General features: G+C 38.5%; 1 protein-coding gene across 1 annotated transcript in view; it reads right to left on the bottom strand.

The window, feature by feature from the left end:
• Positions 1-27,021, bottom strand: part of ZMYM2 (zinc finger MYM-type containing 2) — a 69,530-nt gene that overhangs the window by 32,663 nt on the left and 9,846 nt on the right. The window contains 5 exon segments of the mRNA XM_081909584.1: positions 8,075-8,287; positions 9,225-9,390; positions 14,065-14,350; positions 22,773-23,621; positions 26,627-26,742. Of these exon segments, the coding sequence (XP_081765710.1) occupies positions 8,075-8,287; positions 9,225-9,390; positions 14,065-14,350; positions 22,773-23,544 (1,437 nt within the window). The 5' untranslated portion in view covers positions 23,545-23,621; positions 26,627-26,742.

Raw genomic sequence — 27,021 nt, forward strand, 5'->3', positions numbered from 1 at the left:
GTTGTTGTTTAGTCGTTTAGTCGTGTCCGACTCTTCGTGACCCCATGGACCAGTCACTGTAGAACTGGTGATTAATGGGGAATCTAGCTAGAACAGCCATAATTTCCTATCTGTACTGAGGATGGTCTGACAGTCTCACAAGGCCATCTGCTGGCAGCCTTGCTATCTGAAAGTTGATTTACAGAAGCTGCCTAAATAGTCTGGAGGAAAACATCTGCTTTCTAGACAAATGGTTTCTTTGTATTAAGTAAGATAGGAATTTAACCGTGTTTTGTACAGAAACACAGCTTTGAAATGTGCAAAGGGTGTTTCCATAACCATTCCTTAAACAGTACATCCTTCTAGCTGAAAATCAAGTATTTCACTAAAAAGAAGGGGCAAGATCTCTTGGGATCTGGAGAAGCAAAGGGAAGCAGAGAGGTTGGTGGACGAGGCCTTCAAGGACAGAGCAGCTTTTCATTCTCAAGGCGATAGCTCCTCTGCAGTCCTAGTGAATCTTGGGGCATGAGGACAGCAGGAAATGTTCCATTAGAAGTGAAGTAAATGTTCGTTACTGAGGGGCTAACATATATCCTGTCACAGTGAGAATATCCCTATGGGGACAGGCTCCTTGTTGTAGGTGATTCAATCATTAGAGACAAAGATACCTAGATTTCTGGTGGATATAGTGACTTGTCTGCCTGGTATGAAGGTTGCAGGTATCACAGTCTGGCAAAGTATACTGGGTGGGAACCAATGGTCCACATTGGCACCACTGACACAGGGGAAGTAGTCATATGGTCCTAGAAGTCAAACTTAAGTTGCAAGGCAGGAGATTGAAAGTCAGGGCCTCCAGCAGTCTTCTCTGAGAAAAGCTAGGAAAGCCAAACTGTTTGAAATATGTAAATGAGACAGTGGCATAAGGCATGGGTGACTGAATCGTAGCCCTCCAGATATTGCTAAACTATAACCCTCATCAACCAGTGGCCAATGGCCAGGAATGATGGGAGTTGCAACTCAGCAACTTCTGGTGGGCCATGGGATAGTAACTGCTTGTATAGGGAGTTTAGACTTGTTAGCCACTAGAGAATATTTTGCTACAACCAAAACTGTAGATTGAATCAGAATGCTAGTGCTTAACAGCAAGAATGTGGCAAAGCAGTTTTTATACTGACCCCTTGGGGAAAACCAACAGGAGCTGTGAAGCATCAGTTTCAGGATCCATCACTCCACGGAATGAGGGTGATGTTTTTGATGACCCAAATAGGGGTGGGGTGGAAGTAGGTCATGCAGAGGGGAAGGAGAAACTTATTGATCAGCTACTGAAACTGTTGCGGTCAAGTCTGTTTCTCCCTTGCTCTGTCCAATGGACTCCACTGTAAAATACAGTGCCGGCACAACAGAATCTCTCCTCATAGAAAATAACCAATGTGCATCCTCAGTTCAGTTGTTTCCCCTAAACTTTTTATCTTCATGAAATGGCTTCAAGTCACCCAGGTCCACTTCTTTTTATCTGAAACGTGGCAGTGGCCTCCTCTAAAAGAGCATCTTCAATTTGTAATGGGATAGGATGTGGGTGAATAAACTGAAGTTCCATCTAGCCACAACAGAAATGATGGCTGGAAATTTGAACAAGCAGCAATCTGGGAAACTGCCTGTTCTGGAAGGGGGAGTCATATCACTCATGTTTGCAGTTTGGAATGCATCTTAGTCCTCCTCAGTTCCAGGATACCTGGGATGTGCCAGTGGTCCAAAATGCTTTTTAACAGTCTGAGTTGGTAGGTGAACTGCAAAGACCATCCAGAAACTTCAATAGGTCCGTACATTGATGGATTTGCACCACTATGGTTATAACATTTATTTTGAAACAACTTCATTGGTTACCATGATGTTTCTGACACTAATTTAAGGTGCTGGTGACCTTTAGTATCCAGAATAGTATGACTCTCATGGGCAACCTTTCCCTTTTGAACGACCCATCATCACCCATAATTAAGACTGGCTAAGGAAGCACAGACCCTTATACCAGTGGTTGCTGACATTAGGTTGACATCTATAAGATACACAGTATTTAGTGTGGTGGCTTCAGAATCATGAAATTCCCTCCCCCCCAAAATGGTATGGCATGCCCCTTTCTGGTGTAAACCACCTTACATTTAAGCACACTTCTGAAAGGCTAGTTGAGGGTTCTTAGCTATCTGTGATATAGAGGGGAATGAAACCTCATCCAAACCAGATTGAGCACCACCTAGCTGGGCAGACAAACCACCCCCCAACAATATTCATGTCTTCCCTGGACCAAGTTTCAGTTACTGGCCCTCAGCCACTACAAACCCAAGCACCGCTCACAATTCCCACTGCCTCACCTGGATTAGATGAAAAGGAGATGTAAAACTAGGAATCATCAAAATACTGGTGACCACCAATCAGTTCACACCCCCAGATGATCTCTCCCAGTGACTTAGATGTTAAATATAGGGACCATGTAGTAAAACGTATCAGATAACTTTGTGTGAAAGTAAGACACTTTCCCATGGCCTTTTCACAGTTAACTTATTTTGTTTTGTGTGACCCACCTTCTTTAGTTGAATCTATGTTCCCGTTTTTTTTGTTTGAACAATTTTACTTGTTTTTATAACTGTATTGTTGTAACCCGCACTCCAATCTTGCGGTAAAGGCTGGATAAGAAATATTATAAATACAGCAAAAAGGCATATGAAATTAAGTTAGATACAGCAATGAGCTTTTGGAAGCAGAAAGAGTTGAGAAGATTAAAGGAAGGGGGAAAGTTGCTTACTAAAGGAACAAAAGAAAAACAAAGGTACAAGCAGTTTTGTAAGTAAGGGGATGCCTTAAGGTAGGAAAAAAGCCTACAAGAAGAATACGAATTAAGCATTCAGGTGCTACTTTTAGGGTTCACAGATCTAAACAGCAAATAAAGTAAATTTACCACTCTCCTGCAAGACTCATTTAGACATCTTTAGAAGCATCTGACTACAGAAGATACCTACTCTAATCTATGTATTTGAATTTCAAGTAAATTAAGGCATTAGGCTCTTTCATCTCTGTTACATTACTGTTTTGTGTGCCTTGGAAGATTAATATTATTTACTCGTTCAAGCAGACACATGACATGTTCATTAGAGCATTCCTTCTTTTACCACTTTTTACTGTTGCTGCATGTTCCTTTGCTCAAAATGAAAAGCCTACCTTTTGGCAACAAAGTTTACTTGTTTGATTCTATACAACTACCTCCTCTGAAAAGCGTGACAGATAAGCGCTAACAGTTAAAGTAGCAGCAAAGAAAGTAAGGAGCAAAAACTAAAAGGACATGCCCTGAATTATCAATCACCGAAGAAAAAGAGATAGAAATCATTGAGGTTTAGCTACCATAAAGCAATGCAAACAAAATGAGTCAATTATAGACAGCAGCCTAAACTGCCATATTCTGTTTGTGGTCTAAGTGCAGTTTCATGAATTACTTTGCCAGATACAGTATTAAAAATATTTGTATTAGAAAACCCATGTGCACTGCAGTGTGTGTCATTCCAAATACACAAAAAGATCATGCGACTGGATTCTGGAAACACATACTAGAATAAAATCTGTAAACTGCTTCACTCACTTATCTAGTGCAAAACAAAAAAAATTCCTTCCAGTAGCACCTTAAAGACCAACTAAGTTAGTTCTTGGTATGAGCTTTCGTGTGCATGCACACTTCTTCAGGTATCTGAAGAAGTGTGCATGCACACGAAAGCTCATACCAAGAACTAACTTAGTTGGTCTTTAAGGTGCTACTGGAAGGAATTTTTTTTGTTTTGACTATGGCAGACCAACACGGCTACCTATCTGTAACTGGAATTATCTAGTGCATACACCTCTACTGACGCATGTATTAACACATAGCCGTAACGTCCATCAAGAGTGACTGGTTAGCAGCTGAAGTGTAAAGAGTGAATGCTCATTCTCAGCTGTATGGCAATAGTATCTATGGGCGAACTCAGCAAAACCCTCACAGCGATTGACATAAAATGGCAACATGTTCCTTGTGTTACGAAAATGCATTCAGCAAGGCATGTTGAATCATCTTTATAGCATCACTTCCGCAGCACATACAGGTCCTGGACTTCTTGGAGGAACTGCCTCTCCAACCCATCACCTAATCACCTGGAATTTTTAGACACTTTCTGTATTTCCTTTTTCTCCAAACCGCCGCCCCCCCCCATGCTTTTTGCTCCTTTTAGATTCAGTGGCTAAGGAAGCAGTCTGCATGTGTTGTGTGTTTGAATTTTGGAGATAAAATTGATACTACTTTCCTCTAGGCCTGCTGGATTCTGAACAGACTCCTGGACCTTTAACAACTGCATGGCATCTTCTCAGTGACAAATATGGGAAAAAGGAATCAAGACAAAATGTACCTGGCAAAGTTCTCCAGTAAAGTTGCACAGAAAAAAAATGCCTGCATAGTGCAAGACCTAGGTTTCTGTTATGTTGCAGCAGTGCTTTCAGGCCTACAATAGCTGGACATCAATGATACAAATGGATGGCCAGTTGAACTCATGTTATCATAATTGAGCTTCTTTCATTTATTTATTTATTTGCTTCATTTCATATCTTCTTAAATACTGTGTAGTCTTCCACATTTAACCTTCTTTTGTTTCTTCAGATTTTTATTTTTATAATAAAGGGTCTCATCCAAGATTTAACGTTCCGAGATCTTGGGCAGCATGGTAGTGAAAGGCCTCTGACAGACCACAGTAAGTTTTAGACCAGAGGTCAGCAAATTTTTTCAGCAGGGGGCTGGTCCATTGTCCCTCAGACCCTGTGGGGGGCCAGACTATATTTTGAAAAAATAATGAAAGAATTCCTCTGCCCCACAAATAACCCAGAGATGCATTTTAAATAAAAGGACACATTCTACTCATGTAAAAACACACTGATTCCTGGACCATCTGTAGGCATGATTTAAAAGGCGATTGGGCCAGATCCGGCCCCCAGGGCCTTAGTCTGCCTACCCATCTAGACAGTCAGAAAACACTGTACTAAGAGCTAAAGTTCTGACTCCATGTAAGCCGACATCACTCTGGGCTCGAGAGAGAGGAAGAGCAGTAAGTAAATAAGCCCTTGTCTGTGGCCTACTGCATTGTCAGATGGTCCCTGAGACCATACAGAATATAAAGCAAAGTATTGGAGGACTTTCCTAAAGCAAATATAGTGGCAGAAGCATGTTAAGATTCTGCTCGCTTTTGCACTTTGATGTGGCTATACTGGAAGCACAAGGTGAAAGGAAAAGTTTTGCTAAGCAGCAAACTGGCATTCCTAGGCTTGCAGATGTTCCATGACAGCTTGAAATGATATGTAACCAATGCAAATCTACTGCCACATAGCAACCCATCGCTTCTCCTCATGCATTCCAGTATAACCATGTGAACACTTGGAAGGAAGTATGCCTTCATATTCCAAGTACTTTTCTCACATGGCACCCATGATGTGGGAAATTATGTCAGTCCTCAAAGAACAACCAAACTAAAATAATGGTCTCTAAAGTCAAGTTGTAAGCACTTTCAAGCTATTTATCCCTTAATTCTGTGTTACTAAAGACTACCATAATAAAATTGCACAGGAAAATGTTGAGAGAGACCAGAACGAGTGGGAACTGAAACAACTACTTCAAGTAAGTTATTTGTGGAAAAAATTATTTATTTAAACAAAATGTTAAGTAGGTACAAATATTATGTCTATCAGTTTTCCTACTACATAAAAACCAAATATTTGTTAATACAACTTTTTTAGTAGCAAAAAGCAAAGGCAGTTTTGCATAGCCTATTGCGTTTAGGCTAAGCTTTAGGCCCAGACCAAAAACAAATGTTTCCAAACGATTGTGTTTTAATATTAAGTGTGAAAATAAACATATTTAACAATACTCACTTTATAGTGCCCATAGTTGTTTGCTAATATAAGGTATAGTTGTGTTGATTTTTAAGTCAAAAAATTAAAATACTTAAGATGCAATCAGTTTACATTCCTTTATAGTAATTTTAAATCAGAATAAAGCTAGTTCACAAAATGCTAGACAGAGGGTCCACTACTATGGTTCCATCCTTCTATAGTGAAATCCCAAATAATATGTAGGTTATGCTTACACAGACCCCAAAAGCCACCAATTTATCAACCACTCTAAACTATGAATTTAAAGCCAAAGCACCAATCTCTTGGTTATTTTTTAAAGTATAGAAGTAACTTAGCTTTCTCCATAACAAACCATTTACAATCCAACAGAATGATCCATCCCTTTCCTACACATGGGAAGGGTCCCCAATACACCACTAATACGCTCTCCCCCACCTGGGCCTTGCACTACTGCATATGGAGCCAGGCATACTACAAAATGCCAAGGCATTTTACCTGCAATGGGAAGACTATAAATATCTCCCATAGCCAGAGAATCATCTTCCCATGCAAGCTACTCACTCTTGGACAACAAACAGCTTATGAGTGGCCCCAAGGGGGACTGAAACCACTAGACTCATTCAAGGGCCTTTAATTGCAGATTAATGGCCAAGCACATAACAGGAGAGGGATTTATCAGGTTCCAAGTTTTATATGCAGCTAAATATTTGCCCCCACAGCCTTCTACATAAAATTAAGTTGACATGCTAAAGTGTTCATCCATCTCCAAATAAATTCTAATATATAGGTCCCCAAAATAAAAACTTCAATGATTCAAATAATATTTTGTAATTTCCTCTACATATATCACACCACCTCACCCTCTTGAAAAAAAAAACATATGGGATGATATGTCAAAAATAGCATGAAATATCTATACAGGTGAAAAAATGTACATGTCACAATAAACTGATAAGATACAGAGTTGTTATTTGATCACAATTCCATGTTCACTTGGAATTTCAGCAATGCATTATTGATTGTGTGGGAAACTCCCATGTTATTCTTGTATCTTTTGGGTTCCTTCATGAAATCTTATTCAAGGCTTCTCCAAGTTTCTCCGTGGCTTCAGTGTGTGCCTATCATTTTTAGTATCTTGAATAACCTATTTTGACCCTTTTGTTTTGCTGCATAATAAAACAACAAGGCCCATGTTATGTTTCTAGAAGTGCCGTTTACATTTTATAATATATATATATATATATAAGTAGCATCTTAACATTAAGAACAGGACAGGCTAATACAAAATGAGATAGAATATAGAGTATTTTTTATTCAGTATAAAGCCTCTCCACTTTAAGAGACTAATAGTTACCTTGTTCCAAGAAAGGAATAGAAAATTCTTCCACACAGTTTAGAATCAACCTAAAAAGCACCTTGATGAAACAATACATTGGCCTGGATCCAGTGTAGAACATGCACAAGAATAGTTGCACAAGAAGAACACCCCGCCCTCTCAAGCCCCCCTAGAAGGTCGAAGGGCATTCAAGAAAGACCTGTGCTTCGGGACTGGCGACTACAGTGGGAGAGGTTTGGGAGAAATAGTGTGGAGGCATTCAGAGTTATTGTGAGAAAGGAATGAAAAATCCCATATGCACTGCCCCTGATGCTCTTTGGACAAAATTGTCAGTTGTCATGTTGCTTCAAAGAGTCTGCTATCAGTGTCACATATGCAGTAACTGGAGGGATGGGACAAAAACAAACCCCACTCCTTCTGAAGAACCAGCTAGCTACAGCTAGTTACAGCAAGTGCTTTAAGGATCCTTAATGAGAAACATATGAAAGAAGGCATATTTTGTTGGCTGATCTTTTCTTGATTTTTTAAAAACAAGTGGAAATCTAACATACAGGGCCAAAACCTGTATGTTAAGATCAACACATGAAATACAGCTTTATTGTGGAAATATGTTTGCCATATCCTAGGCATGCCTCTAAATGAATGAAAAAAGGGCCAAGGTTGATTGTGGAGGTGCTACTTCAACCAACATGGGAGTTTCGTGTCCTCAGTTTCACTTTTAAAATAAGGAATGTGCTTCGAGATGAACAAATGTACACTACTTGTAATACCAAGTATGGTTTCAAAATAAACTGGTTAAACAATTTTAAATAAGCTATCACTAAATGACAATGGAAGATAAAGAGTTACCTGTTTATATTCACTAACGCAGTTTTGGCAACAGAATCTTTTCGGCTCTCCATCAACCATAAGGATATTGTTTGCTGCTCCTTTACTTGGCAGGTATTCCCCACAATGCTCACAACAATTCATTATTAAGCCATTTGCCATTCGGTATCGATTGAAGCAGTGGTCACTACACAGCTTATGTGTCATATTTTTAAAGCTAACCTCATGACGGATCTAAAAGGGCGGGGGGGAACAATTTTACTGTAGTGAGTTATAATTAGCCAGATAACAGCTTTTAAACATAAATTTGGATTAAACTGTTTGAAAAATGTGTAAAATGCAATTTCAGAAATGCAAGCTGCATTTGGTACTTTTGAAACTTAAAAAACAAAAACAAAACAGGAACAGAGGATACTACATTAAATACAATTTGACTGTAAAATATATGACTGGTAAAATATTGGTAAGTATTCTGTACATGACTGAGCATTAAAAAACCAGAACGAAATAAAATGTGTTTAGTAAACTTTCACATGTAAGGCAAAATATATTCCGTTTTACAATGTATTCCATCACCACAGAAATTTAGTAACTCTCAAGAAGTTAATTTTCAAAGACTGGAAACTAATACCCTCTTCTAAGAAAAATACCCCATTTTCCATAGAACTAATGTTCACAGAATAAGCTGCACTATGGGCAAATGTGAGGAAAAATGAGTTTTACGTGTATATTAAAAACACAAAGAGCAACATGCACCAAATTTCCTCCTTGCCTCAGACCCTGACGAAGTTGAACCACGCATTACAGTACATGCATTATTTCTATCTTTGCAAAGAAGGAAAATGACAAATGATAACGACAAGGATAGAGACTACCACAAGTCGTAACTAAAAAGAATCAAAGAATACTTAATCTAAGAAAATTCAAGTCTATGAAGGATGCAGAAATGCAAACCAACCAACCTGGAAAAGCTATGTAAATAATTTTCATTTCCTAGCTATCATATGAGAACTTGTATGCTACCAGAAGACTGAAGAGCATGACAAGTGGCTCAAGTGAAAATTCTGCCCACATAAGAAATATTGGTGAAAAATATTACCTAAGTAATTTCCTGAGAAACTCAAATAATATTATTTAGTGTATAAATGATGGATGGGAGAAACAAACAAACCTCTGTTAGTTTTCCACAAATAGTGCATCTAGACTTATTTAAGATTCCTTTTGAGGGATTCTGTTTGTCTTCATAGAAGGACAAGCACGACGTGCTGCAAAACTCCTGGAAGGACTCACTTGAATCAACCTGAGCAACAATGGTACCTTTCATTGTTGTTATGTCTCTGAAAGATAAGAAGGGAACGTCCTCTTAATATTAGGAGCCACCATAAAATACAACAGTCACAGATAGTACAAGATTTAAAAGTCTGAACAAAAAACTGGGAAGAAGAAAAAGAGTTTGGATTTGATATCCTGCTTTATCACAAAGCGACTAACATTCTGCTTTCCCTTCCTCCCCCACAACAAACACTCTGTGAGGTGAGTGGGGCTGAGAGACTTCAAAGAAGTGTGACTAGCCCAAGGTCACCCAGCAGCTGCATGTGGAGGAGTGGGGAAGCGAACCTGGTTCACCAGATTATGAGTCTACCACTCGTAACAACTACGCAACACTTGGAACAATTTGATATTATCAAGAGCCCCCACCCTCCCACCACCCAAAGTGGGAGGGGGCATCCCATTGGCTGGATTTGAACACCATGCTAAAAATGGTTTAATGTGACACACACAAGAAGGAACAAGCTGTGCAACCAAAGACAACGCTTTCACTTCTTCAGTTAAACATAACTTTGGTGTCATCCAAATCCCTGTTTGTGGTTAGCATTAACTATGCTTAATTTAAAAAAGCCAGCTTTAGAAAATGTGGTTTGAAGTTAGTTTAAAACAAGCCAACCACAGTTTGTGTTAACCAGTTTTTTTATGGCTGACCTGACAGATTGCGATTAAAAGTGGAATCCTTTAAGTTGTTCTTCTAGGCTGAGAGGGAGAATAGAAGAGTAGTTTGGATTCGATATCCCGCTTTATCACTACCTGAAGGAGTCTCAAAGCGGCTAACATTCTCCTTTCCCTTCCTCCCCCCACAACAAACACTCTGTGAGGTGAGTGGGGCTGAGAGACTTCAAAGAAGTGTGACTAACCCAGCAGCTGCATGTGGAGCAGGGATGCGAACCCGGTTCACCAGATTCCGAGTCTACCACTCTTGACCACTACACCACACTGGCTCTCCAGGATAGGAAGGAGCATGCAAGCCCAAGGCTTACTTCAGCTCGTTCCTGCTTGTTAAACAAGTATTCCCCAACCTGGTGCCCTCCAGATGTTTTTGACAACAACTTCCGTCAGCCTGATCACAGACCATGCTGGCTGGAGCAGACAGTTCATGTACAAAACTGCTGGAGGGTACCACATTGGCTATCCCTGCTGTAGACTAAGGAGCAGTACAAATAATGGTTTGCATATCAAAAGCCAGTATTTTCTCCTTGAGTATTAGGAGATATGTACACCCCTTCTCATCTAGCAGTGAAAACATATTTTCATATATCATGGACACCTAATGCAAACTATGGAGAACAAATCCTGTTTCTCTGTAAATTAGAGTGTGAAAATCTAGTTCAATCTGTTTATGAAATTATTTTGCCATAGATGCAGCTGTAATGTAAAGCCATGATTTGTGGCAGAAAAGAGGGATAAATTGATTTGGGGGACTGGGGGTGGAGTCTCCCATTTCACAAACCACAATTTAAAAGGAATTAGTTTTATATCTACATCAGTGCTCAACCGTGGTGAAAATGCAATGAAGAAAATGGAAAAGTTTATTTGTAAAAGTATTATTTGGAGACACGTGGAATACCATGAGAAGCAAAAATATCTATTATAAACAGAAACACCATAAAGCAAACGTTTGTTGTTGTTTAACAAAAGGGAATGGGAACACATTTAATTCTTTTGTGCTATAGCTGCTCATTGCTCATAAGATACTCACAAACCTTAGGTCTCTTGTACTGAAGTATGCATAAGCTAAGCCCTATTAACCTGAAGTGATTTTACTCTAATAAAACAGGAAGACAGCTACCTAGCTGCAGACAGCCAATGGATCAACAGATAGTTAAAATTATTCTCTCTCAGTAAACCTGACAGCTTCAAAAGCAAAGTTATACATTTTTAAATTACAAGTTAGTGTCAAAATCAATTTATCTAACTGTCCAACATGTCTCAATGCAGCAGTTAATGTTGTTTAGATGGGTAACTTAAAAGGGCTTCAAGAATATTAACACACTGGATTTAATCATGTTTCATTAACAAAGCAAAGCAGGACTTGGCACCACCCACAGACCTCACTGCTAGCACTCAACAAGTGTGTACAAATTAGGCCAAAACGCTCCACCCATGCTTCCCACAAGTCTCAGCTTAATTTTATATTTTGTTTTTTCAGAACTGTTTATACACCCACATCATTAGTGCCAAACAGCATTCTTCATAGATTCCAGAAGAGGAGACAGTGAACAAAACTAAGATGCTAAGTAGTACGAAATTTAAATAGGTTTGTTCCTCTTTCCAAGTCTCTGTATTGGCATAGGATTATATTATACAGAGAAAGGACTAAACATGTGTGTGATAAGCAGAAAACGTTTTATACAAACCACCTTCATTTTAGTTATTTTATATTGTTTCATGTTAAATGCTTAGAGGTTTTTCCTGATTAAGCGTTATATAAATTTTGTTAGCTAAATAATGACTGATCCATGGTTAGCTCAATGTGAATGGGCACTCAAGCCAACAATTTCCCATCTCCCACTGTGAGCAAATCATGGTTTGTGCTTAACTATCATTTGCTTTACCAAGAAGACCCTTCAAAATGGGCTAATGATTTGGTCATTACATTTGATCCAACTCAATGCCTATCAGTTTTTATAACAAGTATGAACAAGAATAAGTTGAAAGAAGGTAGCTCATTCATGTCCTGGATAAACTGCTTTAAGGACGGTTTTATATATTTATATATATATATATATATATATATATATATATATATATATATGGAGGTTTTGGTGTCCTCGGGTGTCTTCCCGTGTAAAAGTTGGGGTGTCTAGGCGACGTTTCGACGAGGTCTCACTCGTCATCTTCAGGCTGGTGCTTTCGGCTTCTTGTTACTGGAACAGAGCAGGATCTCAGTGTTTGAGTTCCTATAAATACTGTTGAGGGGGTGTGGTGTATAGCCTCCAATGTTCTGGGCAGAGAGGAAGTTCCCAGGCTAGTGTGCCTTTTCTTCTTTTGTTCCTTAATTACTTGAGGGATATCTTGAGTGATTTCTTGAGTGATATCCTGAGTACCACTTAGGTGGGTCATTAGGTGTGGATTAGTTGCTAAAGTCTTTGTGTCTTGACCTCTTGAACTTTGTGAAGAGTTTTTCTGAGAAGATGGCTGTACTGCACTTAGTTGTGCTCTGGCTTGGCTTCGTGTATAGGGGCGAGCTGTGGTTTTGTGGCCTGTGTCAGCCAGATCTGTGTAGGGATTGCAGGGGGGTGCAGCATCCGGAGGTGCCACCATGGTTTGGCTACTGGATGGTGTCTGTAATTTATCTGTGGAGAGGGTCTACCAATGGATACCAGCAAAACAGGGTTACGAAGCTAATCCAAAAAGAAACACCCCCCAAAAACCAAGACACAGAAGAAAACAATGGCATGGCCCTCCTTCCTTATATCAAGGGCACTACAGATAAAATTAGCAAAATCCTCCATAAACACAATATCAAAACAGCCTTTTGCACCAACCAAAAAATAGCCAATATCCTCAGAAACCCCAAGGATAAAATCCAGTTGGAAAACCAAGGGGTCTATGAAATACCCTGCAAAGTCTGCCCAGCCACGTACATTGGACAAACAAACAGACGAATAAATGCACGTATCGCAGAACACAAGAATGCCGTCAAAAAAGAAGAAAAAACTTCCTCTCTTTTCCAACACATGAAAGAAACAGGACACGAAATTAATTTTGCAGATTCCAAATTGCTCTTTAACATGGAACATCACCACAAGAGAATAATCATGGAAGCCATCGAGATAGAGAAACACCCTCACAACATGAACAAGCGTGACGACACATCCCGCTTGCCAGACATCTGGAAATTAGCCCTCCCCACAAAAACTGACACCAGATCCAGAGGCACACAGAACGCCATCACCAATCAACCACACCAGACCCAAACCCAGACCCTCTCCACAGATAAATTACAGACACCATCCAGTAGCCAAACCATGGTGGCACCTCCGGATGCTGCACCCCCCTGCAATCCCTACACAGATCTGGCTGACACAGGCCACAAAACCACAGCTCGCCCCTATACACGAAGCCAAGCCAGAGCACAACTAAGTGCAGTACAGCCATCTTCTCAGAAAAACTCTTCACAAAGTTCAAGAGGTCAAGACACAAAGACTTTAGCAACTAATCCACACCTAATGACCCACCTAAGTGGTACTCAGGATATCACTCAAGAAATCACTCAAGATATCCCTCAAGTAATTAAGGAACAAAAGAAGAAAAGGCACACTAGCCTGGGAACTTCCTCTCTGCCCAGAACATTGGAGGCTATACACCACACCCCCTCAACAGTATTTATAGGAACTCAAACACTGAGATCCTGCTCTGTTCCAGTAACAAGAAGCCGAAAGCACCAGCCTGAAGATGACGAGTGAGACCTCGTCGAAACGTCGCCTAGACACCCCAACTTTTACACGGGAAGACACCCGAGGACACCAAAACCCATATATATATATATATATATATATATATATATATATATATATATATATATATATATATAATAAAACCAACTATCAAGCAGTGTATTTATTTTATGCAATAAATAAATGAATAAAAATAAAATATTTTACTGAGTTCTTGGAACACTAACAAAGAATACTGATCACACTGACAAGGATCAAGCAGTAAGATCTAACCCTTACTTTTTGCACATAACACAGAGTTTCTTTGGAGCTGGTTTATGCGAGAATGATGAAAGGCAGGTAGTGGAACAAAAAAGGTGAACTGATCCTTTCCGCTGATATGCAGTCTGGCCCTTCTGCAAAGGTTTCTTGCAGTTAGCACATGTGACTTTAACCTGCTTAGAAGGCTGCTGTTGTGTAGGAGGCTGGAAGACTTGTTTTGGGAGGGATGCCACCGGTGACAGAGAATCCACACCTGGTTGTTTCTGATTCCTTGGAAATGAAGCTGACTGAGATATCCAGGAATCTTAAAGAGACAAAATATATAAAGTTAAAATTTAAAAATTACCTCTCAATATGACAAGCAATTTGACAGTGAAGGAGAATATTCGATTCCCAGTGTAGATAAAAGAAGACCCACTCAGTTTTTCCAAAAGGCTAAATAATAATGTCAGTAACATAAAAAGATGTTGGGACACAACAACACCCATACTGCATAATAAATATTTACAGATCACCACCTGCTAGTCATGGGAATAGCAATAGAATGCCCTTGTCTTCAAAATTCCAACACAATGCTCAGGAGAATTCGGTGAACGTGAAGACATTTCCCTACTCTGTAGGACTTTGAAGATGGAACAGAGGGGGTGGGGAAGATGATATCAGAGTTGGGGAAACCTTTTTCAGCATTCACTTCTGAGGACCAAATTCTAGTAGTAGGCACGGCCACACTGAATGGATCAACAAATGTACAGTACGCTGGTTTCTACACACACTCACACACCTCTCTATCCTCCCATCAGAAAACTATTATCAGAGTTCAAGAGCATATTCTAGCCAGGCACATGCACTTGGGTAACAAAGCAGGGCCAGTGAGGGGTATAGCTTGAGGAGAGTTTCAAGGGCCAGATGGAAAGGCCTGGAGGGCCACATTCAGCACCCAGGCCTCAGGTTCCCCACTCCAGATTTAAAGCAAATTTGCTGTATGCCTCACTTTCAAGGAGGAAGCAAAAAGCTTTGAGTTTGAATTTCAGCTATCAGGACAAGGGCTAGCAACTTTCTAAAAAGGAACTAGTTTTGAACAGGGAGTTAACAGGTTTTGTCATTAGACATCCCACAACCTCCCAAATACTTACTGGAAATTGAATATGCTATAAGTGGCTGAAACATTATTTGGTCAAATTTTATATAACTCCTCAACTGAACCCACACATTTTTTGAGAAACTCAAATCAATCATTTAAAAAACTATCCAAGTTAGTAACACTTCTTCATTGAGCAAGGCAAGTTACCTAAGCAAATGAAGTTAGAGGGACATGGTCATAAACATCAAAACATACACAACCAAATCGAACAATTTCCACACAAAACATATGATCTAATTTTTATGGTATTTTGTGTTTGAACTTTGTGTACAATCATAATATTTTATACAGTGCTATAGAAATTTCAATAATTTGCCATTTAGAAATGGAGATGATAAAATAACTAACTGGTAAATGATCAGCTGTGTCATGATGCTGATTTGAAGAACTGAAAATATTAGGAGTAACTGGACTTCATTATCTTAAGGAACTGAAACTTCTCATATACAAATAGATCAGTATTTCTTTAATAACACACTTCAGCACTTAACTTTGGACATTATCATAAAACCCTAACTTATCTCCTCTATCATTAACCTGTGACATGAAAACAATCTCTGTAGATTGTCTATGGAGATTGTCCTTCATGAAACAAAACCTATATTCTACAGTGTGGATGAAAACCTTTTTAGACCCACATCACATTAATCAGTGAATGGCTCTAGAAGCACCCTGAAACGAACAGCAAACAACAAAACCAAGAACATAAAGGTAACAAACTACTCAAGAAATAGATAAGAAAACAAGGACAATGTTTGCCCAAGAGCAAGGACATCATCTCTGATAATGATGCCGTTGCCAAGAGGTATTGAGCGGGAAGTTGGGGACCATGCTCCCATGAACATGCACACTGAGAGAAGGGGGGAAAGCTCACCCAAAAACCTAGCTCTAGAAAGTTCTCAGCAATGATCTGCATATGTACAGCACCCATTTGTGAAACCATTTCTGAAACCAAATCGTTTTGCTACTGGCTTAGAAATCTTGGTTTGAAAAACCCACCTTGTTTTCAACCATTGTTTGGCAGTACAAATAATCCCAGCATCTTTTCTTAACCATGGTTTGTGACCACTCCTCTAAATGCTGACTAGTCTACAAAGTCACGAGATAAGAACAACTGAAAAACCAAACTTGGGAGAAACTTAACCATGGCCAAGCCTCTGTGTCCCAACACTGCATATTACTGACACCTAATGAAGTTGTTTAAATTTTTTATATGGGGGGGGTGCCTATTTTGGCCACATAATGGTGGGCAGTTTTCCCGGAAGTTCAGAAATTAACAACAACTACTACTACTACTACTACTACTACTACTACTACTACTACACTCTGGGCAGCTTACATATAAAACATAATAAAGCATCAAGCATTAAAAACTTAAAATCCGCTATCTGTAATTGCGTTCAGATGCAGATTTGCACTTTTATAAGCAGGTTGTCCTAATATGGCTTTTAAGCTGTAGTACATAACTGTAAAGTCTGTCCACCCAACATTGTTCCAGCAATGTCTATTACCACAATGGAATCTGGAAAGTTGCTCACCGAGTGGTATGAAGACATTATAGTAATTAACTAATTAAAAACCCCAGAGTGAACTTAAATGGATAAAATTGACAATGAGGAAGGGAGCTTGTCCTCCAAACAAAAAACTATGGGTTTTCCATTCTGGTTTCAAGTGCAAGCACTAATAACAGTTGCCAACTTGGATATTACATAAACCATGATTAGAGTAGAGGAAAACCATCCACAGAAAAAGGAGGTAAGGAACGAGAACTCCAGGAATCTGCAGTATTTTCATTGTGGTTGTTGGCATCAGTCTGACTCAGGAGACATTGGAGGAGTGTGCCTTTGGGGGTAAAGTTGAACTGGAGAGTTACAGCTCCCGCTACGGCTATAGAGATGAATATGAGAGGCATGCTTTATTGCAGGCGAGGCAGATGTAGGCATCCAGTTTTGTTGCTACATCTAGGTGCACCATGGCACCACTTCTCTCTGTGCTGCTCCCAGCAGTCATTCATCCTCTAGTCACTGCTGTGGATATACAACCTGCCTGCCTGTATTTTCATAAGATTACTTTTTGTAGAGAAAAAGTTACAAAAACTGCTACTTGAGAGAAGACTGGCTAGCTCTTCCAAACAATGAAACGCATGTGGGAAATGGGTCCTTCATTAACCAAACTGTAATTGGATATCTTTAAGTATTAGCTACAGTTCCCAATTGTAAAATAAAATAAAATACAACAATGAAAAATATCTCATTTTAATTTATTTAATTTACTCCTATGTAGAAATGACTGTATATGATACTTAATATGGAAAATGGGAAATCTCTTTGGCACAAAATGTTTAAAGGTTGGGGTGGCGGTCAGGGAGCATGTTAAAATGTTTAATATTGGCTCAAAGGCACTATGAAATTGTGAAAGAATGAACCTCAGGGTTTAAATCTAATAGCATCTAAAGTTAAAATAATTCACCATTTCAGTGGGTAAGAGAGAATAGCATTTGACACCTGTAAATCACATACTGTATATAAGCTCCTGTTCATCCATGGACTGGAGAATGTGCTATTAAGTACCCCAGTGCACATACATACTGCAAGAAATTTGTACATGGAATTGTGACATGCTAAAATCCACAAGCAGGTTTCCGGTCAATTGCTACAGAAAATTAATGTACAGAAACCTTGTAGTGATAATTGATGTAATTGGGTAACAAGGCAAACTCAGATTTAATTGTCTACAATATTGGAGTGATAAGAGACCTACCTCACATGATTGTAAAGCAGTTTATACATGAAGCTTGATGACCAAGCTTCATAAAATTCTGAAACACCAGTCACTTACAGTGGTGTCGGTAACATATTCAGGCAACCTCTTTTGATCAGAGCTGCATTTGTCTTTTATGTCTGAAACTGCGTATCAGGTGAAAAAATTAAGCACCTTCAGAAACTCAAGTTTTCATTAGTTTCAGATCTTTCTTAGTTAGAGAGAAACAAAGCTTGATTTGTAAAATCTCAAGAACTAAAAAAGCGGCTGAGCAGATTTGGAGGTCAGAGTTTTTAGCAAGCAACCCTTTTCCCCTGCTCAAAAGTTAGCAGAAGAATTATACCTCAATGCCACTGTGCAAGTTTGGTTCTACATGTGTAACTTAGGGATCTTGTGGGCACAGGTTTATCTCTTTCTTTTGACACATAGTATATACAATTCTTTTGTAATCTTCCACTGTTTGGTTTTAAAATTTAATGTTTTGGTGACAATATTAATGTTTGTTTTATTTTCTGTAAACCGCTTAGATATATATGATTTGTTAAATAAATAAATAGATGGAGCCTCACTCTTTTCTTCTTGAAGCAAAATTTTGTTCTCCCTACCCCTTGTGACCCTTCTCATGCGTTCCAAGTTACTTGTATCTATTCTATGCTCAAAACTGCATCCAACACCTTCCTTACAATAATGAGCTGGTTTCTGCTTAAGGTTTCTTATTTTCACTCCTCTTAACAAAACATGGTTTGGACCTAACCCATCCCATTTAAATTGACACACATATATGAAACAGTGACCAGAACCCAGACAGCTCCCAAAACCAAGCCCCACAAAAGTTTGGTTGTGATGCCAGAGCAAAAGGACAAAGGTCTGCTGGTTGAACCATTAGCAGATCTTGTTAAAAGTAACCAGGCCTCCCTCTCTATTTATCATTCATAAATGAACAAAATTATCAACTTTACAGGGATGCAAAAACTGTCTTAATCCATGGATAACTAAAGTAGCTAAGCTTAACACTCTCAACCTGAGCAGGGTGTATAGCAGCTCTCTTGAAAATTCAAACCTGTTCAACTCTAAAGGAAATGGGGAGGGAAGGAGAGAATGTATTTTGAAGCTAAGCAAAAAAGATCCCATATTGTTTTTATTGCTGTGGGGTTTCTACCGCACCCAGTATTAATAAAGCCACCAGTGACACTATTCATTATTGAGACATTATCCTATATCCCTGGGTATTTCTAGCTTGTATCTTCAACGGCAGCTAAAGTTCCACTACTGCTCAATCTTACTAACTTGAAGACACCCCATTGTGTGAGAACTTCGCCCCTCTCCACTCAAAAATCTAAAAAGGCGGCTAATAGTTTGCCGTCCGAGAACTGAACATCTTGGATGAAAGTGCCTTTAGGGGAGTTCTCCATGGATAACAATTTAAGAATCCTTTAAGAAATAAACAACTTCTGAACAGCACCTGATTACAGACAGATTAGAAGCGGTCAAAACCTGTTTACTTAAAAACATCTTGATCCCCATCAATCCAGAAACTCCTTTGATGCTAAGCAATGGTAACAGAAGATGCTCCTTTGAACATGTTACAGATAAGTGAATGTGGATGTGCATAAGTGCACCTCACAACACCCTGAGGCCCAAGGGGACTAGGACCTCAGTATCAGGAGGTAAGCATGGGGGCTTGGGAAATGGCTGTATATGCCATGACAATAATAACTCCATATGGCAACCTATCGAGGTTGACTGACTCCTTAAGTCTCCTCCACCCTTAGACAGTAAGTTCTTGTCATGAAACATTGTAAGCTGGAGAAATAAGGCAAATGACTGTGAGTTCCTAGAGTATCTAAGGAACTCTGATGTAGTTATGCTCCAGGAGATCTGGTCTCAAACCCCAATAGTAATTCAAGGCTTTAAATCCTATTCACTGCCAGCCTTCAAACTAAACCCAAAAGTAGATTCCAGCCAGTTCAGCCATTCTTACTGCTCTATGTTTAGATTTACAATAACTGTGTAATTGACTATTTCCTAGTTTCCCCAGTATCGGGGGATTGAGTCATGGTGGGCGTTTGCACTGTTAAGTGACCACTTATTTTGACCTTGGTCATAGAACTTAACTGTCCTGTGCTCACACCTTTCCTGCCCAACTCCTGATGAAAACATAAGACATTCTGCCAAGAATTCCTTGGACTGCATAAATTTCATCCATTATTTAAAACCAAGACAACACTGGAGTGCAGTTTCTGTAATTAACCCAGAATACCCCCAAGAAGCTATCAAAGCATATGAAAATCTAGGAACACCTCTAACTGATTTTTCAAAACCACAATTTAAGGTGTGGAAACAATCCAGGGAGCCATTTACTAACAAGTGGCTTGACAAGGAATGTAGAGCTCTAAAATCTTATATCCAGAATATTTCTTGACAATACTGGAAGGAAGAAGGTGCTGCCTACTTCCAGAGTATTTTAGTTCTAAAAATCTACTGCGGTATCTTACTAAAAGAGAGAAAGAAAGAGAGAGTGACACACACACACACACACACACACACACACACAGAGAGAGAGAGAGAGAGAGAGAGAGAGAGAGAGAGAGAGAGAACTGAATATACTAACAAGCAATGGGAAAATCTGCTTCATAATTTCAAATAGCTCTAGGAAATTCTGGTTCTTGGTCTCTGAGGAACTCAACACCAAAGACCTCCCCACTCCATCCACTTCGCTTAGTAGTTAGTATCATTACTTTGCAAGTGTCTTTCACAAGGAACGACTAGATGGAGTGGCAGGTCACCATTCTATGCTCCCAATCTCACCTGATGAAATAAAAATGCTAATAGTCCTGCTAAAGAAAGGGAAGGGCATCTGGTCCAGATGTGATAGGCTCCAAAGTACTAAAATTAGACCTGACTGGTGAACCCCTTTGCTGGCTAACCTGTTCACATGGGTGAATAACACTGGATCCATGCCACAGGCATGGACAAGGGCAATAACAGTTCCAATATATAAAGGGAGACCGTATAATACCATCTAACTATAGATCAATAAGTCTTTTCCCTATAGTGGGTAAGTTATATGCTAAACATCTATTGGGTAAATTTACACTTTGGATGTCTCAACTTGCAATACTAGGCCCAAAGCAGGTGGTCTTTTGCCAGGGTAAACTACTCTGGACCACTGTGTCATCCTTTCTCACCCATATAGAATCTAGACACATAGAAACCGCTCTGAAAATGCTTTTTGTTAAAGTGTTTTTAAAAAATACATTGAATTTTCCATAAGGCTCACAATCACCATCTAGTGTCACATTGTATAAAGCACACATAAAATGTTTTATTTGCAGCTATATAGCTGAGTCCCCTGTTGACAAGTATTCTAAGGCATCCAAGTCAAAGCTCTATACAATCTTCCTGGACCTAAAAGGAGCCTTTGATTCAATCCCAATTTATACTCTGGAATAAATTAACCAGAATGAGCGTTAGTGTAAGGTTACGTTTTCTTATTAGGAAATTATACACCTCCATGAGCTGCCAGTCAAATGCTCCCAACTAGGCAGGCGAATCCTAAAAAAATATTGCCAACAAAGGAGAGGAAACAGGGTTGCATCTTAGTCCCTTACTTATTCAATTATTTTCCATATGACCTTGTTCTCTGTTTATGTGGGGTTGGTGCCCACTGCCCGAAGCTTAGCTCCATTCATATTCCCATTCTATTATGCAGGTTAGATTGAGGGCCACTCAGTGTTGAGTGCCCCAGAGACCAAGAACCAGAAACTCCACCAATGTAGAGCTTTTTTCCTTGCAAGATTTAACATCATGCCATCTGATACTGTAAGGAAGATTCTAGAAAATTCCTTATTCAGAAAGATATGGTCCTTGTGGCATAAACAGGTCAAAACCATTGCACATGTTTTATTTTACTGCCCATTTTACACAGAAAATCTGCAATAAATATATAAACCCCATGCTGAAAGGAAGGTTAAATTGCCCTGACTTCTCCAGGGTTTCCTTTCTACTAAACAGCTGTAGGCCTGCCATTATGGATAATGTAGCAAAATTTCTGAGAGATACCATGAAACTACATCGCTATAGGATTTGAGAGGCACTTTTAAACCTTATTATGTCTGTACCACATTAGTTTTATCTGAAAGTATCTTTTATTATGAACAGATGCCAATTTTATGCTTTGACTGCTCCTTCTTCAGTAATCACATTATTGTTTTACAGCTCTGAAAAGGAGTGAGGTTGTTGGTTTGTTTTTGTTCTTGTTTTTATTATGTACTTTGTGTATTTTTATGTTCTGAACCACCCTGTGATCTTTGGAGGAAGGGTAGCATACAAATTTAAATAAATAAATAAATAAAATTCTTGACAAGTGAAATATATTTTTCTCCAGTAACTGAAACAATATTTTCCTTTTTTATCATAGAGAACAATTATTCTATCCAGTAACTAACAATCCCTTCCGGAAAGTACACTATGTTCACTCATAAGCAAGCCGCACCAAACAATGGGCCTATCTCTTCAACAGCTACACACCTTGGTCTCAAATTAAGATATAATTCTGTAGCACAGAAGGTATATGGGCTACATGGTCCAAGGAGAATATGCTTTAATTGTTATAGTAACCGGCTATTATGCAAACTTGTTCAGCAAACATACTAATTACAGTGGAAAACTCCATTTAAATAACCTTGATTAAATAAATGCAGCCTGATTTGTAAACCTGTACCATGGTCTCAAAAATGGAAAAAATAATCCACAATGTAACTGGTATTATTAGTTGTGCCACTTGTAGAAGAAATATATATTTGCATAAAAAGGTACAACCTACCGGGGTTATGATGAGTCGCAGATTCTCCATTCTGAAAGACATCTCCAGCTACGTTCATTCTACCAGGATTGAAAGGTCCTACACCAGTCTTGGTCTGTGAAGTTAAAGATGGGGTGTATGTTTGTATATTAACACCAAAATTACTTGACTGCAGTCCGTTAGATACATCTCCCAAGTTGGTATTCTGTAGTGATGTTACATGTGTAATCATTAAGTTCATGTCACGCCCTTCAGTATTTTCTAAACGGCCAACACTCACAGAGCTCATACCTCTTTCTAATGTAGTAACATTAGCAATTTGAATTTCAGAGTCTGGTTCTGTGGTTATACCACTATTACCTATTCCTGCATTTACCTTACTTCTTGAAAAACTGGGTGGTGAAAATTCCATCTCAGTGGCTCTGTTTTTAGGCTCTGGAAATCTTCTTTCACTGAAACTGGAATCATTTCTCTCTTGCCCCTGATTTGCTTCAGTATCTTCTTCATCATCAATAATAATAGTTTCAGTTATACTTCCCTTTTGAGAACTCAGGTCTTTTGTTGGAACCACTGCTTTGGGGTCATTTCCATGATGCTCTTCATTATTGGGTGAACTAAAAGCTGCATTTCTAGGATCCGTTAACCCTGCAGAAATCTGTGGAGGTTGCACAGGTTCAACAAATACAACATCATCATCGTCTTCTACGGAAGGACTCTGGAACTTAGATCTAGAAACCAGAGAGTTAGATGGACAGCCGAAAGAGTTTCCTACATTGGCTAGGCCAGTTGCCATTGTGGTAGGCCCCAATAACTCAGATGGGTGTTCAGACAGCGCCAGTTTTCAGACAGCTTGTGGACCTTCCAGAAAAACTGTTATAAAAGAAAAAAAGCAGTTTTACTATAATGCAGTGTTCTGGTTGTTTAAATCAAAGTATTTTCCAAAGGCAGCATACTTCCAATTGTTTTCTTTTCCTGGCTGGTATGTGTATGTTCTCTCCCTCCCTCCTTTTATCAGTTAGATCTAGAAATTTCCAGATTACATATATGAGGCCAGTATCTCTGTTCCACTGAAGCAAGAGATCCCTTTTTTGTTCTAGTCATGTACTCATCTCATGAATATATGTAGATGTCAAAATTCTTTCAACAGTTTTGACAAGTTTTTTAAATTCTTCTTTATACAAATGACAGCTATTCAGAGACCAACATGTTATATGAGAAATCACACATCAAAGGATTTATGGAAAGCAATCTAATGGCCTAGTTCAGATATAATATGAAATCATGATTTACCACTAGTTCTAGCAAGCCTCAAACCAGGATGATTTCCATCCCCTCTATTCACACAATGGCAGGAAACCAAAGGCTTGCACTTTTCATTTTGCAAAAAGCAGTTTCCCATTACATCAAAACTTGAGAAACAATTCTAATTGTAATTAGTTTTGAACTAGACACTTTTAGAATGAACCACTATTTACCAAATTTGAACGGAAAAGAAAATTGGTTCTTCAAAATCTAAAGTGGAAGCTTTCAATATCCAGGTAACATGCATTTTTCTGGTGGAGGGTACCAATCCAAGGTTTGCTATGACTTTTTTCATGTTAAACCTCTAAAGCAGGTCAGAAAAAAGAAGATGGGGCAAGATTCCTCTGCTGAACATGTGGTAATTGGCAATTCAACTTTAAGCTCATATTATGTATATGGGCCTGTAAATTTATCAAGACACTTAATAAGTTAAGACTCAATCTAGATCTAAGCATCAGATTTCGATATTTGAAAAATGAGGTCATGATTCAAGGTGAACATACACAAAGCCAGAGGGGTAGCTATATAAATCTGTTGCAAACAGCAAAGACCCATGTGTTGCTGCAGGCCACTAGATAGGTGTTACATGCCTAATCTTTGAGCTAATGTCACACCTTTCACTATTTACTAAACAGCCAACAGAACTCATACCTCTTTCCAATATAGTAACATTAGCATTTTCGAATTCAGAATCTGGTTCTGTGGTTATACCACTATTACCTACTGAAGACTAACAGACTTATTATGATATAAGCTTTGAGGATAAGATTTGATTTATCTTACAACAGATAACTGAAGGGGCTATCCATTTCTACCTACTAAAATACTTGGGTACCAAATGTCACTTTCAGAGATTTTTTTTAAAACTTTATTCAAAAGTTTTATAACATAGAAAAAATAATGTGTGGTATATAACAGTAATATCTTCTATACAACTTTAATTTGCTTGATCATGAGGCTTCCTCAATAGAAAGTGTTTGACATTGAAATTTAGTCAAATGTACTTATTCTCCTGGATTAGCAAAGATGCTGAGAACTGGACTGGGGATTTTCTAGCAGTGTCCATTAAACATATTTATGTACCACATAAAAAAAGGAGAATTCTGAGACATTCAATGTGGTTTGTTAATGATTTCTTTAACAATTCTTTACACAAATATTAATCTTTTGTTTCATTTTCACCCATATGCAAGGTTGTCCTTCCCCAGTCCCTTTTCTTTTGCAGTGTACTTTGCTTTATTTTTACACATTTTGCTTCCCTCATAAATCCATTATATTCACTTTGGGGGTAAGATTTTTATTTATTTATTTTTTAAAGAATCTGCTGTTGAATTAGTCATTCTATTCATGACCAATAAAATGTTGAACAAAAAAAGAGAAAAGGTATCACTGGAATACCTTGCTTTATTCCTAATTAAATTAGCACAGAAATAAAAACAGTAATATGAATTGGAAGGATTTACTTAACCAGCCTCATCAGCAGAAGCCCTGCACAAGGACTTTTGCTTGTACAATGGGACTTCTTCACACCTCCCCCCACATGACATTGGCTCAGATGGGTTTGGAAGAACCCCCAGAACAGCATGCAGTGGTAGAAAGGGGAATATCATTTCATGTGGTGAGCTGAACTGCATGTGCAGACAGAGCGACTGGAAGAGTGTGATGTTGAATTCTACCCAGTATGGGCAACTAAAGAAGTCTCTTAATGTTCAATAATTTTTAGTACAGGTTTTCTGTTAATTTCTGCGGTTTTCTGTTAATTAGTATTTCAATGTTTAATAGAAGGGAAATTAAAAGCCAGGAATCATGTTGTCATTAGAAAATGTCTGTTCAAACAGTTTGCTAGTAAGAAATCCATCAACAATATGAACAAAGGTGTGAAGTAAACTTCCAGTGCAGTGTGAATCTAATCAGGCTGTACTAGAAAATAAGTCTGAGATAAACTGATCTTATTTCCATCTAACAACGTTCAGCAATTCACCTTCAGTCAATCCTGTTTCTACTGTAAAGCAACTTCAAGCCATACTATTACAGAAGAGTCTTATTCACACTCCCAATCACAATGTTCATAATTTTATAAGCCTCATTTTACTCTTAATCAGTTTTTCTAAAGAAAAAATAAGATTTTGGCTACCCTTTACGATTCTGTCATTTGGAGTTTTTATATTTTTAATATTTTAAGGAGTCAGCAACAGAAATTTTCAACATATGCTAAACATGAATGTGTAATAGATTTTTTAAATGGTATTAAGATACTAGTCACTGTTACTTTTCTATGAAATATTCAACAGTGTGCCTTTTTTCTTACTACAGCATACAACTTGATTTTGATGAGCTTTCTTCCATGCACATTCCCTTATCAAAAATATTTTTCTGAGTTTACAGCCAGCTTGGACCAGATTGGTGTACATTTTTGTCTCCCAACAAGAATTTACATTAAATTCATCTGCCAATTTGTAGCCCATTCATCTACACAGGAGTGATCCTTCTGAAACACTTTTTAGTCTGCCTGAAATCACCATCCTGAATACCACTTCTATAGAGGATTAGGAATTATCTTCTGAAACACTTACCCATTCAAGAATATGTAGCAGTAGGTTAAGCTTAAAAAGTTGCTCCAGTGCCTTGTTTGTGCTGGAAACCTGGCTTTCTCTTCTAGAGGGACTGGAGATCTCTGAAAATATGTATCCTGAAACAGATTAGATCCATGTTAAGAAGGTTTATTATTCAGAAAACTTACAATATTTCAGTCCTAACCCCAAAACTAACCTAAACTTAAAAATATACCCAGTTCCATCAGGAATTGTGTCATGTTCACTAAAGCAAATGGGAGATGTATTACTTGACAAAACTCAAGTAACATTCACATTGCTGATAAATGGCTTGGTTTGTACCATCTGTTATGTAGAAAGAAAACATGAAAGCAACATTTACGAACAGCCACAGATTTCAAACTATATTTCTAATA

The sequence above is a fragment of the Podarcis melisellensis genome (assembly GCF_964234715.1).
Source record: "Podarcis melisellensis genome assembly, chromosome: 4".
Lineage (NCBI taxonomy): Eukaryota > Metazoa > Chordata > Lepidosauria > Squamata > Lacertidae > Podarcis > Podarcis melisellensis.